At 41.7% G+C, this 13,599-nt stretch overlaps 1 protein-coding gene across 1 annotated transcript in view; it reads right to left on the bottom strand.

The window, feature by feature from the left end:
• Itih2 (inter-alpha-trypsin inhibitor heavy chain 2) overlaps window positions 1–7,150 on the bottom strand; it is a 61,392-nt gene extending 54,242 nt beyond the window's left edge. The window contains exons 1-4 of the mRNA XM_004635292.3: window positions 6,934–7,150; window positions 5,726–5,800; window positions 4,062–4,097; window positions 2,512–2,681 (exon numbers count right to left, since the gene is read on the bottom strand). Coding sequence (XP_004635349.1) covers window positions 2,512–2,681; window positions 4,062–4,097; window positions 5,726–5,800; window positions 6,934–7,017 — 365 coding nt within the window. The 5' untranslated portion in view covers window positions 7,018–7,150. The remainder of the gene's footprint in view (window positions 1–2,511; window positions 2,682–4,061; window positions 4,098–5,725; window positions 5,801–6,933) is intronic.
• Between the last annotated feature and the right edge of the window lie 6,449 nt (window positions 7,151–13,599).

Genomic DNA, 13,599 nt, shown 5'->3' with positions numbered 1-13,599 from the left:
ACTTCCGATTTGATTTGAAACTGTCTCATTGCTGTTTATCAATAAAACTTTGAAAAAAATAAAATAAAATAAATAAAATTAAAAAAAATACAATTAAGGGTGTTTGGGACCTTGATTAAAAAGGAAGAAGACATGCTGTGACAGGTATGCTGGAGGTTTGGGCAGCTTGTTTTAAATTGTAACAATAAAGCAACTATCTTGAGGGGTCATCTTGTAATTTCAGCCCCTGAACATGAGACCAAAATAAATATACATTTCACAGTTCTGTATTTCATCACCTCAAATCTTCTAGAGGAATTTTGAAAAATGAAGAAAAACAGAAACAACACCCAAATAAATTCTGACTTTGTGATTTAAAAAAAAAATTTAGATGAATAGTTTAAAATATGCTTTATAGACATGGTGTTCTATAATACCACTATTTTTCCCTTTTCATTTGCTTTCTAAGAAGAGAACAACCAAAAAAAGCTATAAATCTTTAAAAGGATACCAATTTGCATAATGCTTTTTTCTACCCATTTAGAAAACAAAACCATGGGTCTGCAGATTCTAACAGTCAAAGTGCTTGCTGATGAACCTTTAATTTTATTCATTCACAATTATCATTGATCACCTTGATGTATGAAAGACAAAAACAAATGAGAAATAATTCAAGATAATCTTTGGGAAAAAAATAAGCCATTTGCAGAGTCTTGCCATCTGTCCAGGAACCTTATAAGGACATTGGTCCATGGCAGCACTCTGAGGACGGCTGCCAGGTGTCAGGGGAGAAGACCATTCGAACCACCTGGAGGAACAGGGCATGTTTATTCTTTTTTTAAAAATTTTTTTTAAAATTTTTATTTATTTATTTATGTGTGTGTGTGTGTGTGTGTGTGTATGTGTGTGTGTGGCCAGCTCAGCCCACCAGGGGGCGGGGCTGGCTGGCATGTGGTGATGGGGGATTGAACCGTGGTTCCTGTGCTTTGCTAATCTTGTTCTAAGTAGGTGCTTTAGACCACTGAGCCATCTCATCAGCCCCCGGCATGTTTATTCTTGAACATGAGCCCTCCAAGTGGATAACTGGCCCTAAAGATTTGAAAGATATCAATTCCCAGTGTGCCATACCCGTCCTGCCCCCAGGAAGCACTGAGACAGCGATTGAGACTGGGTATGGTGGTGGGTGCCTGTAATCCCAGTGGTTGGGAGGCTAAAAACAGGAGGATCACTATGAGTCCAATCTATGTAGTGAGACCCTGTAGACCCTGTACTAAGTACATTAAAAAAAATAGAAAGATATTGGAATAGTTTAAAATTGCTTTTATTGTGGAACAATTTAAATGTTATTTAAAATCGAGAGAATAGCAAGAGACTCCAAGAAGCCCTCATTGCCTATGCTCTGCCGTCTTAGCTTGGCCGTGTGCCTGTGCTGCTGCCCCAGTTCTTGTGGGGCCGGTCTCATGCAGCATGCCATTTCATCCATAAGCACTTCAGTATATATTTTGTAGAGCTTTTTTTTTTTATTAAATTCTATGGGAGTAGTACTAGAATCACTGGGTAGAAACTACAAAATATTTCAGTTAAGCATAAGAAATAATTCTAGGCCAGTTGTAGTGGTGCACATCTGTAATCCTACCATTTGGGAGGCTGAGGCAGAACAATCATTGTGAGACAAGCAAATTGAGCTTAAATTCAGCCTGAACTGCATAGTGCGACCCTATCTCAAAAAGCAAAAAAAAAAAAGAAAGAAAGAGGAAAGAAAGAAAGAATTCTAACAGCTAAAAACTATAAGTTGATTGTTGATTGCCTTGGGAAGTGGTGAGTTTATCATTATGGATATCGTCAAGTCAAACTCAGATAATTCATTGTTAGTGATATAATAAAGGAATTTAGTCCTGGATGGGTGATCGGATTCAATCAGCAGTGCTCAAGCATCAGGCAGATGGCACTGACTTACTGTACACACTCCTAGATAGTTCCTGTAAGCCCCTTAGTATTGAAGGATATTAAAGTAGAAGCAAGAAGGAAGTTATTACCACACAGATAGTTTAATTTAGGGACAATAAAAATTCCATTACAAATTCTGGTACTTGGAACAGAAACTAATTTGGGGACACATCCAATAGTGACTCTTTTTTTTTTCTTTGTATTTTAGGGAAGGGTCTACAAGGTGTTCTGGGTCTCACTACTAGATTGGACTCATAGTGATTCTCCTATTTACTGCCTCCCAAGAGCTGGGATTACACGCATGCGCCACCAGGCCTTCTCAGTTGCTGTCTCTGTGCCCCCGGGGGGGTGGGGCTGTCATGGCAGGCCCGGGGATTGAACCTCCAGCCCCTGAGCAGGCTCATTAATCCACTGAGCTATTTGGCCAGCACTTCCAGTAGTGACTCTTGATATCAAGCAACTCCATGCTCTGGAAGCGAGAACCACCGAACCACTTGACCAGTTAGGTCTGAACTCACGAGGTAGGTTTTTGGCTCTGGCAGAGCAGTAAGGACCTAAGTGTGTTTCTGCAGAGGCACTACTCACATGGAGAAATTGGAGATGAAGGCTCCTTTGGGAATTTGGACATCAAATATGACATCTTGAGGCTGTGGGGAGTTGTTCACCAGCTTGCTCTGGATGATGGTATTGGCTACACGAGAAGTAATTGTGGACTGAACTTTATAGCTATACAGAGTTACTTGATCAACATCCTCCTGGAATTGGCAAGAAGGCATAACTAGTCATTAAAAACCACACAGAACATCACTACACACATGATAGTTACAGTAGTAACATTTTGCTCGTTATAATTAGTTCTAAGGCATTGGTGAATATATAATTCAGGTATTTTTGAGCAGTGTCTTAACTTCTTGGAGCATAAGGAGTGGCTTTTGTTCTGAGATAAAGTTTTGAGATACTTTGAGAATATATATATATATACATATATATATATATATATATCCATATCCATGTAGAAAATGATTGCAGAAAGACTAGATTGAAAATGTCCAGCAAATAACTTTGTATTCAGAGCCACCCTGGGGAAAGGAAGAAGGATCAGGGTTTGAAGAGGCAACTTACTGTGTTTGAGTACAGTGAGTGCTAGACAGGCTGCTGTGGAGGGCACAGCACGTTATGGCACTACCTTCCTACCTTCTCTAGTTTCATCTGTTACTATTCCATCTTTAGTCTTCATTTCTTGCATTGAATTAGAATGAGCTATGAGAACACTGGTGCTTGTGAGTGGCAGACTATTCTGTAGAGGTCCTTGCGGTGCGATTATTGGTTCCCACCCTGGACCTCCTTTCCCACCTTCTCTGTCAATTTAAGGCAGCCTTCGTATAAAAAAGAAATCACAGCAGATCCATATGCTCAAAGGCAAGGTATGAAAAACCCACATCTTAGTGTATGTCTGAGGCCTGTAATCTTTATTACGTCAACAGCAATTATGTGACCTACTAGATCTTCCTTTTTTGCTCCTGTTTTTTTTAATACTAGATCTCATCCTCCCAACTTTATTGTTTAAGGTTAAGCCTTGCAACTAGTTAACACCAAGGTCATCTCAAGCTAGGATAAAATCCAGCCTAACTGACTTGCCATTCTACCCCTCTCAAGTGTGAGCCCCCAATGGTTATCATCAGCTCAGAGCAGAAAGTGCAATATAGGTCACTTCTTTTGGCTGTTCCCCAGAAGGTCTGCTTGGAACATCTCAGGATGGGCCATCTCATGTCTGGCAGTGCTTTTCCACAGCCGCTATTTTGTTCTCCATAGCTATCAGGTGTTCTGTTCTGCATCAAACTGTTAAGTTGGAATAAATACATACATTTGGTTGGAACCTATACTGTTGGTAAAACTACATAAAGTAAAAAGGCATTTATTATCTCTTCGTGACATTTGTCTTATCTGCTCAAACTGTACTGTTGCTGTTGAGATTTAGAAACCCTTCCAAACAGAATTGGGAAAGGAAGGTATTTCAAAAGGCAGGTAAATACACCCAGTGACGATGATAAAACAGACACCTCAATTGATTTCCAGATAATAGTTAACAGGAAAATCATTCAGATATCAATTTGTAACAATCAAAGCAAACCTACCATGCTTTTGCCCGATTCATCTTCAGGAAGGCTTCTCTGTGGAAGGAAGTTAGACATTCTTCAACTGCATGTTACTTATTACCTTGAGGGCAAAAACTGTTCTCTCAGGCAAAAAAAAAAAATTATTTTCTTTGGATACTGAACTGTAGCTCATTTGTTGGAGCTGAGACATAAGCATAGAATATTCTTGAAATCTATTTTTTCACTAGTGAGTTTATCTGGGCAAATTTCTCAGCCATTCTTGGTTTCATGGACACCATTCTATGATGACAATGCTAAGACAAATATTTTTGCAATGAAAATGCCCAACCACATTCACATATATCCCCTTTACTCCATCTGTCTGATTAGCTTTTTATTCGATTGAATGGTGATTTGACTATTGCCTTCTTCCTTGAGGCTGTGGGGCTTTGGATATGCTGTTTCCACCATCTGAAATGCCAGGTCTCCTCTGGCCCCATTCTTTACATCTCAGCTCTGGTAGAATTTCCTTAGTGAAATTCTGACCCCCAGATTGGTCAGTTTTCTTTACTATATGTTCTTATTGCAGCTTATTCCTGCCCTTAGAGCATCTAATGGGCTTTATAAAGATCCATTCTACCTCACAGATGGTTTACTTAGGGTCTGTCTCTGTTTTGGATTGAGAGCAGAGACTTTGATGTGCCTTCTCTATGGTTAGCCGTCGTGCCAAGCACAATGGCTGGCACCTGAAAAATTCTGGGCTTTTGCCTGCATGCTAGCAACTTATCCTTGTGAGCAACCGTCCCATGGGAGGGTCAGAGGAAGCCATCTTTTCTTTGAAAGGTGAGAGGCTGAAGAGTAGTGGGTGAACATTTGATGTTTGAGAGATTATAAAATAAGTCAAGTGTTGGGTGTACAGTCAGTGCTGAATTTGGGGTGAATTGAGATTTCAGTGAATGCTGTGTAGCGAAATGACTGTTTTCTTTTGGACATTTTGAGTGCAAAGCTCAGTAAGAGGTTTTCTCTTGTGCAGGTAAAGACATGACGTGAAGTCTCGTCTACTGGCTTTTAATATTATTGACCTACAAACACCTGGACTTTAGAAAGTCGAACATTCACACTCATACAGTTGGTGAGCTAAGTGTTGCTCCCATGAATGTCCTCTCCTAGAACATGGGCTGCGCTGGAGAATCCGAGCCCTTCCTGGCATTGCAGAGGACTAACCCCATGAATTAGGGGACCCCGCCTTTGCTGCTTCTGCAACCTCTAGGGTGTAGCCCCACACTAGTCAGGTCTCCTTCCCAAGGGTCTCTCTGGGCTGCTTCTCAAGACAGCGTGACCAGAGGAAGGAAAGGTGTGCTGCAATGCAAAGTGTCTGTCATCACTGGTGGGGAGACGTGCACCTAAAAGGAGCTCCTTCTTCCCAGGCAATGCAGCCATTGCATTATCTTACATCTGAAGAAACACAGCCAAGTGTCCCGGGAGGTACTACGCGGCCACTATGGTTGGAGGCTGCTCGCCACCTGATGGGAGCTCCACTTTCTTCCCCTTGCCGGTGCTGCCTCTAGGTGAAAAACCACCCAACTCAGCTCAAAAGTGAGCTCTTGAGAAAAACCTGTCAACAGGCATCTTTATGACGCTCTTACTTCGGTGGCAAACAACATCACAAAGTGTTTCCCCTTCAGGAGCCAAGCTTCCTGTACCTGGTACCGCTGGTTGTCAGGGATAAACTGAAATTTGCCTGGGGCCAATTCCACAAGATTTCCATATGCTGCAAACTGAAAAAAAAAATTGAGGGTACTTATTTCCACTTAAAAATGTTTCGAGCCAAGAGGCACTGGTAGTATTCATTGTATTACTTTACACTTTTTTTTTCTTTTATCTCTGTATAGTTTTTCTTTCTAAACAAATGATTTCTACAGTACACTTATGTTTACTAGCAAAGTCTCAGAGGAGAGTAAATGGAAATTAACATAAAATCATAAACATATATATAAATATGGAGTGCCATCTGATGTTCTGACACACGTATATGGTCCGTTAATGTTTAAATCAGGGTAAATATATCTATTTCCTGCAATATCAGTTTTCTTTTTTACTTTATGAAAAAATAAAAACACATTTTTCAAAAACAAATAATGAGAGAATAACAATAATTATTACACTACCTACTCTCATCTTTGAAGTATTTCTTGCATTTTTGGTAGGCAGTCCACCCTTTCAGCATTAAGGACTTCTCCATTTGCTATGATAGTTCTAAAACATATTTTGCCTTTCTAGCATAAACCTAGCTCTTGTCTGACTTTCAGAATGACTCGGTCCAAGAATTTCCTTCCGTTAGGGTGGCTGAGGGGTCAAGCGGAGGCTGAGTCCCGTGGAATGCTTCCTCTACTTTGCCAACCACTTGTCATCTCCCCTTATAGTAAGAATACTTGAACTGTCTTTATTATGAAAATCATTGTTCAGTTAGCTAAGGAACACAGCAGTGCCATGATAATGACTTTTATTAAGAGTGGCACGGTCTTTCTTAACAGTAATACTGCTAATTGTTAAGCACTCTCTAGTCTGTGGACAGTGCTAGGTGACTTGCACACATCAGGTAAATCTCATCAAAATTCTGTCTATTCTCACTCCATTTTTAAGTAAGGAATCAAGAGTTGTGCTCCAGAAATGTTGCTCTATGATTCCTGACCACTGGACTTGACTTCAGGCCCATACAAAGCCTGTTAGTGTATTAAGAGACAAACACACATTGCAGTAATTCTACCATGAACACTGGTAATTGGATGAATATTCCCACCAGTGTCTGCTCTCCATTGGACAAGGTCACTGAATAGCAATTGCGGTACGACCAGCTCTCTGCTGACCATATGTTTAGGACAATGGCAAGGAGCCCTTTGCAATTACTTACTTCGGAAAGTCCGCTTGTGGGGATTTCGAAGGCTGATGCTTCCAGAAGAAATAGCCAGGCAAGAAAGCACGAGAGTTGTTTCATCTTTCTGGACAGCTTTGCCAACTGCTCCAGAGCAGCTGGTCTGGGAGAACACCGCTCCTTCCCGCTGAGTCAAGTTCAAAAGAAACACAGAAGAGAAGAGTTCACTTGAAAAAAGAAGTAAAAGAAGAAAGCTCTCTAACTTTGTTTAAAATGTGGACAAATATTTGTTTTGGAGCTCAAACTTGAGCCATGGGGGTGGAAGGGGCACCTGGAGGTTACTCAAACAGCAAAGCCAGCAGCAGTTACCAGGCTGCAGAGAAAAGGGAGGGTCAGAATCGGGGGCAGATGGCTGTGCTTTTTTTTTTTTCTTTTTCTTTCACTAATTTCTATTGACCTAAAAATAATTGTCTTTAAAAGGCCAAGGGTGGAACCATACCAAGAAATAGAGGCAGAGAGAGACACTAAAGTAGAAAATTTCTGGAAACAATTCTTTCATTTAAATGAAAGCAGGAGGTAGCTAGGCGTGCGTGCACATGTCCATTGTTGGAGGACTGAGGCACGAAAGCTGAAAGTTTGAAGCCAGCCTGGCCATTTCAGTGAGACCTTGTACCAAAATCAAATTTAAAACAACTCAGAGGTAGAGCACTTGCCCAGCATTCATAAGGCCTTGGGTTCAATCCCTAACACTGCAAAAACAAACAACAAACAAATAAAAATTTTAAAAGAAAGTAGCAGAAATTTAGGAAAAGTAAGAAAAAAAAAGACATTGGTCTTCATTTTTAAAATTAATTAATTAATTTGGTACAGGGTCTTGCTATGCAGCTCCGACTTGTAATCCTCCTTTCTCAGCCTCCCAGCACTGGGATGATAGGCATGTGCCACCATGCTGGGGGTCTGAGGTCAGCACAGTATTCAGTACTGGGGATTGAATCCGGGTCCTTGCACTTGCCAAGCAGGTGCCTAGCCTGCTGAGCTCTCTCCCCAGCCCAACACTGTTTCTCAGCTAACAATTCATGGTTAGTGTTTCCCTCTCTCTCTCTCTGATGACAGAGAGCCTCTTATGTTCAAAGTTGATGCAGAAGACAAAGACTCCCTCTTCAGGGAGAATCCCAGCCTCTTGAGGGATCTGATGAAGACTGCACTGTGTGTCTCTGCTGTTCCCTGATCTCAGTTTGCCTCATGGCACAGTGAGCTCCACCATTCTGGTGAGTCACTGGTAAAAAAATTATGAACTATAAAGTGGCTGCTACGTTATTTCTACAGGAGGAACCAATTCCCAGGAAATCACATGGGAAGAATAATTGTGGAAAATTTAACATCCAAGGAAGATGGACAACAAACACACTGACAAATAATGCGAAATGCCTAAGCAAATGATTCAGTTAGTTAATGAGTTGGCTCAAGTGCCACAAACAGAGACAGGGACTTTACTATGTCTACTAGGTGCTGAATACACACATGCAAATTGTGGGGAATCCTTACCTTCTGGTGCTGCAGGGCTGTGGTGGGGGAGGAGGAAAGGTGTCTAGGATGGGAGGTGAGCTGAGAACCTGGTGCAGTGCGAATCATACACAGGAAGTGGGGTTCACTGCCTGACAACGTGTGTGCACATTCTGCGGAGAAGATGGGCTTCCTCAGGTGGCTCTAGAGAGGTGGAGGATTTCTCCGGGTTGGGGGGTGGGAGGCTCCCTCAGTGAGATGAACATGCAGGGCTAGCCAGCCACACAGGGACACAGACATGCATCGGAGTGGCAGGGGCTGGAGGGGAGTTGGAGGGAGCAGGCAGCTGAGGTCGAGACCCACAGGGTACCAAGCACACCAGACCACAGGAGCCAGAGCTCTGTGTTCCATCCAGCGGGGACACATAGGGGGGTTGTTAGAAATGAGAAGCCTAGTGAATAATATTCATGTTTTATAACAATCCCGTAAGTGCACTCAGGTGATGAAAGAGGCTAGAGGAGATGCTGAGGACACATCCACAGATGGACAGTTTTGCTGAGATAGTGAGACCAAGGCTGTGGCAATGAAGACAGCTGGAGGAGAGGGCTCATAATAAAGTCCTGGGAAATGCCAGATACTAATGTAAAATGCAGGCATGTGTCTCTGACATACAGAAGTATGTGTGCAAGTTATTGTTAAGTAATAATAAACAGCATGCAGATAAGGACATATATTTATACCTACAAGGAAAAGTGTGTAGATTGGCAAATAGTCAAGAAATCATAGTGATTAAAACATCTTGGTGGCAAGCTTCTCAGTAATTTATTCTTTGTTCTTCAGGGTAGTTGCTAAGATCACTGTGTTTAGCAGCCTGTCTTCCTGGTTCATAATCCTGCTCTTCTCTCTTGCTAGTCTTGAGATCTTACATGGTCTCACTAATCTCCGTGAGCTTTATTTGTTAAATGACAATGATTTTTCATTGCATTCCTCCCCAACTCATACATTAAAGCTGTAGCTCTTACTGCATCTATACTTGAAGGAAGTAATTAGATGAAGTTATGAGGGTGGAGCCCTTATCCAGTAGGATTGGTGTCCTATGAAACACAGGAGTGTGTATCCTCTTTCTTCTTCCTCTCTGTTTTCTTCTACCCTTTCCATGACTTCCTTCTACTGCTGAGGACAGAGTGAGAAGACAGCGCCAGTCTATAAAGCAGGAAAACAATTCTCACTGGAGACCAAACTGTCTTACCCTCTGATGTTGGACCTCCAGGTTTCGGAACTGTGAGAAATGAATTTGTTTCAGCTGTTCAGTTTGTGATATTTGGTTATAGCAGCCCGAGTTAAGATGCATATCTACTTTTACAGTGTTTTTGTGAACATTAAGTATGATACTATTTGCAAGCTACTTAACATATACTAAGTGCTCAATAAACATTATTTACCAATTAACTTTTTTTTGAGACAGGGTCTCACTATTTAGTCCATGCTGGCCTTGAGCTTACCATATAGCCCAGGCTGGCCTTGAACTCATGGTGATCCTCCTGACTTAGTCTCCTGAGTGCTGGGATTATAGGTGTGTACCATCACACCAAGTCAAATTAACTTTGTCATTAAAGAAGAATGTGGATTTCTATATTCAGGGCACATAAAAAGAGTTTAATACTTAATACTTATTAGCTATTTTTGTCTATGAGGTTACTCCTATTTTCAGATTTTTTTTTTTTCTTTTGAGACAGGGTCTTACTATGTAGTTCAGTCTGGCCTTGAACCCACTATGTAAATTCATGGTGTTCTGCTGCCTCAGCCTCCTCAGTGCTGGGATTACATGTATGCATCACCAAGTCTGGCCAATTTTCAGATAAATGGCATAAGTCCTTATTTAGATCCTATCATTGTTTTTTCCTGCATATTTGCAGGTGGTTAACGAATGTCTCCTTGAAGACATAATACATTTTCCCTCACATTACTTTCTTTAATTGCTTTTTATTTTTTGTCTCTGCTCAACAGTTGAATTTCTTTAGTATTGCACAGTATTATCAAGCTCTCCCTGTAAGATTTGCACAGGAGGTGGTGCACTGAAGACACTTCAGATATTAATGTCTTGGTAGACTTTTATTTTCCTTGTAGCAAACAAAGACAGCTTCTTGAGCAAGGAGCTGAGATACACAGTTCTGGTTGTGGACAGACTTACAACATGGGAAGGTGTCTCACATCTAAGGCCAGGGACTCTGCCAATTTCTGGTTTCTCCCAGCTCCCTGATACATGTAAACTTAATCTGCAGGGTGTATAACTGAGACTTGTCTGTTTTACTGCCTAGCTTTTGTCTTCAGCCTCTGAATTACACAGGAGTGACTGTGCTGGGGGAAATACAAGTTCTGGAATAATGGAAAAGAGCAAGTGGATCACCCTTCCCTCATCTGTGATGTGCTTGCTGGGCTCTTGCCCAGGTCAAGCGGCTCCTTGGCCAAGTCCCCATGGGAAGGCCCTGCCCTTGCTTTGCATTTATGACCCAAAGGTATGTTTTTCAAAAGTGGTGATCATTGACATTCTGGCCTCTTCCATCAATCATTTCATCTTCAATTCTGTTATTCAAAATTACTTAAGGAACCATACCAAGGACAGCCTGGGTCACACCTGCTATTGGCCTGTCTCCAGACCCCAAGGTCTTGGGAAAAACACCCTGTTTGTTCTTGCTTGAGGTTCAGAAGTACAGAGGCCCCCATCTGGGTAGGTTGTATGTTCAGGTCACTGAGTCCTGAACCTGTGACCCAGCCACTCCCCTCTCCCATGCTCAGGCAGCTTAAAGGTGGTGAGCTGAACGTGTCCATGGTGCCCAATGTTCCTGATTTATAAGATTAAAAGTACTACTGTGATGGCTACATGAACATTCACTTTCATGAAAGTGAATACCAGTGGGAAATCCACAAGGAAAAAATTTATAAGATGTCAACTATTAGAACAAACTAGTAACTTAATAGAATACTCATTGAGAATTCTGAAAAATATGAATAAAATTGAAAATCATTGCTGCAAATATGTGATTCTGATTGGTTATTAGTATAGCCATAGCAGTCACATATTTATAATATTTAGTTTTATCATTATGAATGTATGTGACCTTTAAAATCCAAAGTTGAACTAACGTATCTGACCCTTGCATCATTGTTCACTAAGACAGGTGAGGTGCACTATGGAAAAGATCTGTTTTCTACTTCTATTTGAGCTCTGATATCTTGCTCCTCCTACTGAAGTCAAGACATTTCGTGAAGGGTTAGCTGTTTGAATGCTCAAGATGATATTCTTGTGCTCCGCCAACTCTTTCCCCCTCCTTTAGGCCCAGCTGTGGCTTAGTGATCTGGAACCAGAACATAAAGTTGTATTAGAAGAAAAGTGTTGGAAAAAGAATAGATGTACGGGAGTGTAGGGCTGATACTCTCATTTGTTCTTGAGCCAATAAACTCTGCTGCTAAGCCATTTCAGTTATTTTATGTTCTGTGTTTGTGGTGTTTAAAGTTCGAATGCATGCTCACTGCTAGAGCAGAGACAGTTGGGCTCAGGGTACCTGACCAGCTACATTTTGCACAAATCTCTGTGTACCATTCTAGTGCAGAAGTTGCTGGTGTTCTTTCTAGGGTGTCTCATCTCTCTGGTACGGGAAGGTCCAACACTGGGATTTGAGTCACCCTAGTACTCTAACTAGCATGGTGTTCTGTGCTCCAGGTGGGAAGTTCCTTCACATGAGTATTGGGATATCTCCAAGATGTAAACAGCATGAGAGCATAGTCTAGGGCACAAGGGGTGTTCTGTGCCATCTAACTGGATTCTCTGAAAGATAGTGGAGTGAGGTTCACGTAGCCAGAGTCATCCGGCCAGGTAGAGGGTGGAGAGTGGCATGTGGGCTAAAGGCATGGGTGACCCTGCAATGGGGTCTGAGCAGAACAGTCTTGTCCCAGAACATCACCATTGACTACTCTGTAGTTTACTAGTACTTTCACAATTTTGCAAAAATCTTTGTGTGCCTCAATGTTTTATCTGGAAATGGAGGTTAACACATATAAAGGCTTTCAAATAATAGAGCTGCAGACACATCAACTGCTTCTTAAGTGTTAGTAATTATTGTCAATAAATCAAGTTCAATGCAGGGTGTGTGACTTCTAGGCAAGTACTGGTGCTTTCCCCATTTATAGTACTGCTTGTGACTCCTCAGCGTGTTAAGGGCACTTCACAGGGAATGGATAGAGCCAAGGAGAAGGGCAGATCTTACTAGTGTTTAACCAACATTTATTGACTATCCCTTCCAACCCTAGTGAATGCCCTGTAGTTCAGTGTTGGGATGATAGACCCAACCCTGTCTCCTCTTTCCAGTGAGAGTAAATATAAAAGAGTGCACAGGCCTGGCGAGAGAGCTCAGTGGTCTAAGTGACTGCAGGGCAAGCACAAGGACCCAGGTCTGATTCCTGGGTGCCATATGCTGTGCTGCCCCCACCCCAGGTGTGCTGAGCCAGTCCCCAAGATGACGCTGTGGTGCAAGCATGTAATCCCAGCACTGGGGAGGCTGAGACAGAAGGATCACTACAAGTCCAAGCTACACAGCAAGACCCTATACCAAATACATAAATTAAATAGATAAATAGATAGCACACAGGAGAGGTGAATGAAGTCACAACCTAGAGAGGTAGTACCACTTGTGAGAACAAAGCCATAACGTCTATGAAGAGCATAAACCAGACTTGTGAGACCCACCAAGATGTGCTTTACAAACCATGTATGAAAAAAATGTGGGAAAACATTAAGAATGGTAGACAGCAGTGAGAGAAGGGTGGGTTGATATCAGTTCATAGTTTATGTAGGGTGATTTTTCCTCAGTATGGACAGAACAGCAAGCAATAGAGAAGAAGGAAATAAAACTCAAGAGAAATGTGGGGATAAGAAGACTCCACTGAAGAAGAATAAATTAATTGTTTTCCAGACAGTTAAACTTCAGGGTATTGAATTAAGTTCTGAGTGGAAAGAGCTTGTAAATTACAACTACCAGGCTACTTCAGTGTTAAAAAAAAAAAAAAAAGACATTTAGACTCTGTAAATTATAGGATAAAGAATTTAAGTTGAGGGCTGGTGAGATGGCTCAGTGGTCTAAAGCACCTACTTGGAACAAGCTTGGCAAAGCACAGGGACTGCGGTTCAATCCCCCAGCACCACAT

This window comes from Octodon degus, unplaced genomic scaffold, assembly GCF_000260255.1.
Source record: "Octodon degus isolate 3935 unplaced genomic scaffold, OctDeg1.0 scaffold00071, whole genome shotgun sequence".
Classification (NCBI taxonomy): Eukaryota; Metazoa; Chordata; class Mammalia; order Rodentia; family Octodontidae; genus Octodon; species Octodon degus.
The sequence above is the reverse complement of the archived record's forward strand: the minus strand, read 5'-3'. Positions and strand labels throughout refer to the sequence as shown.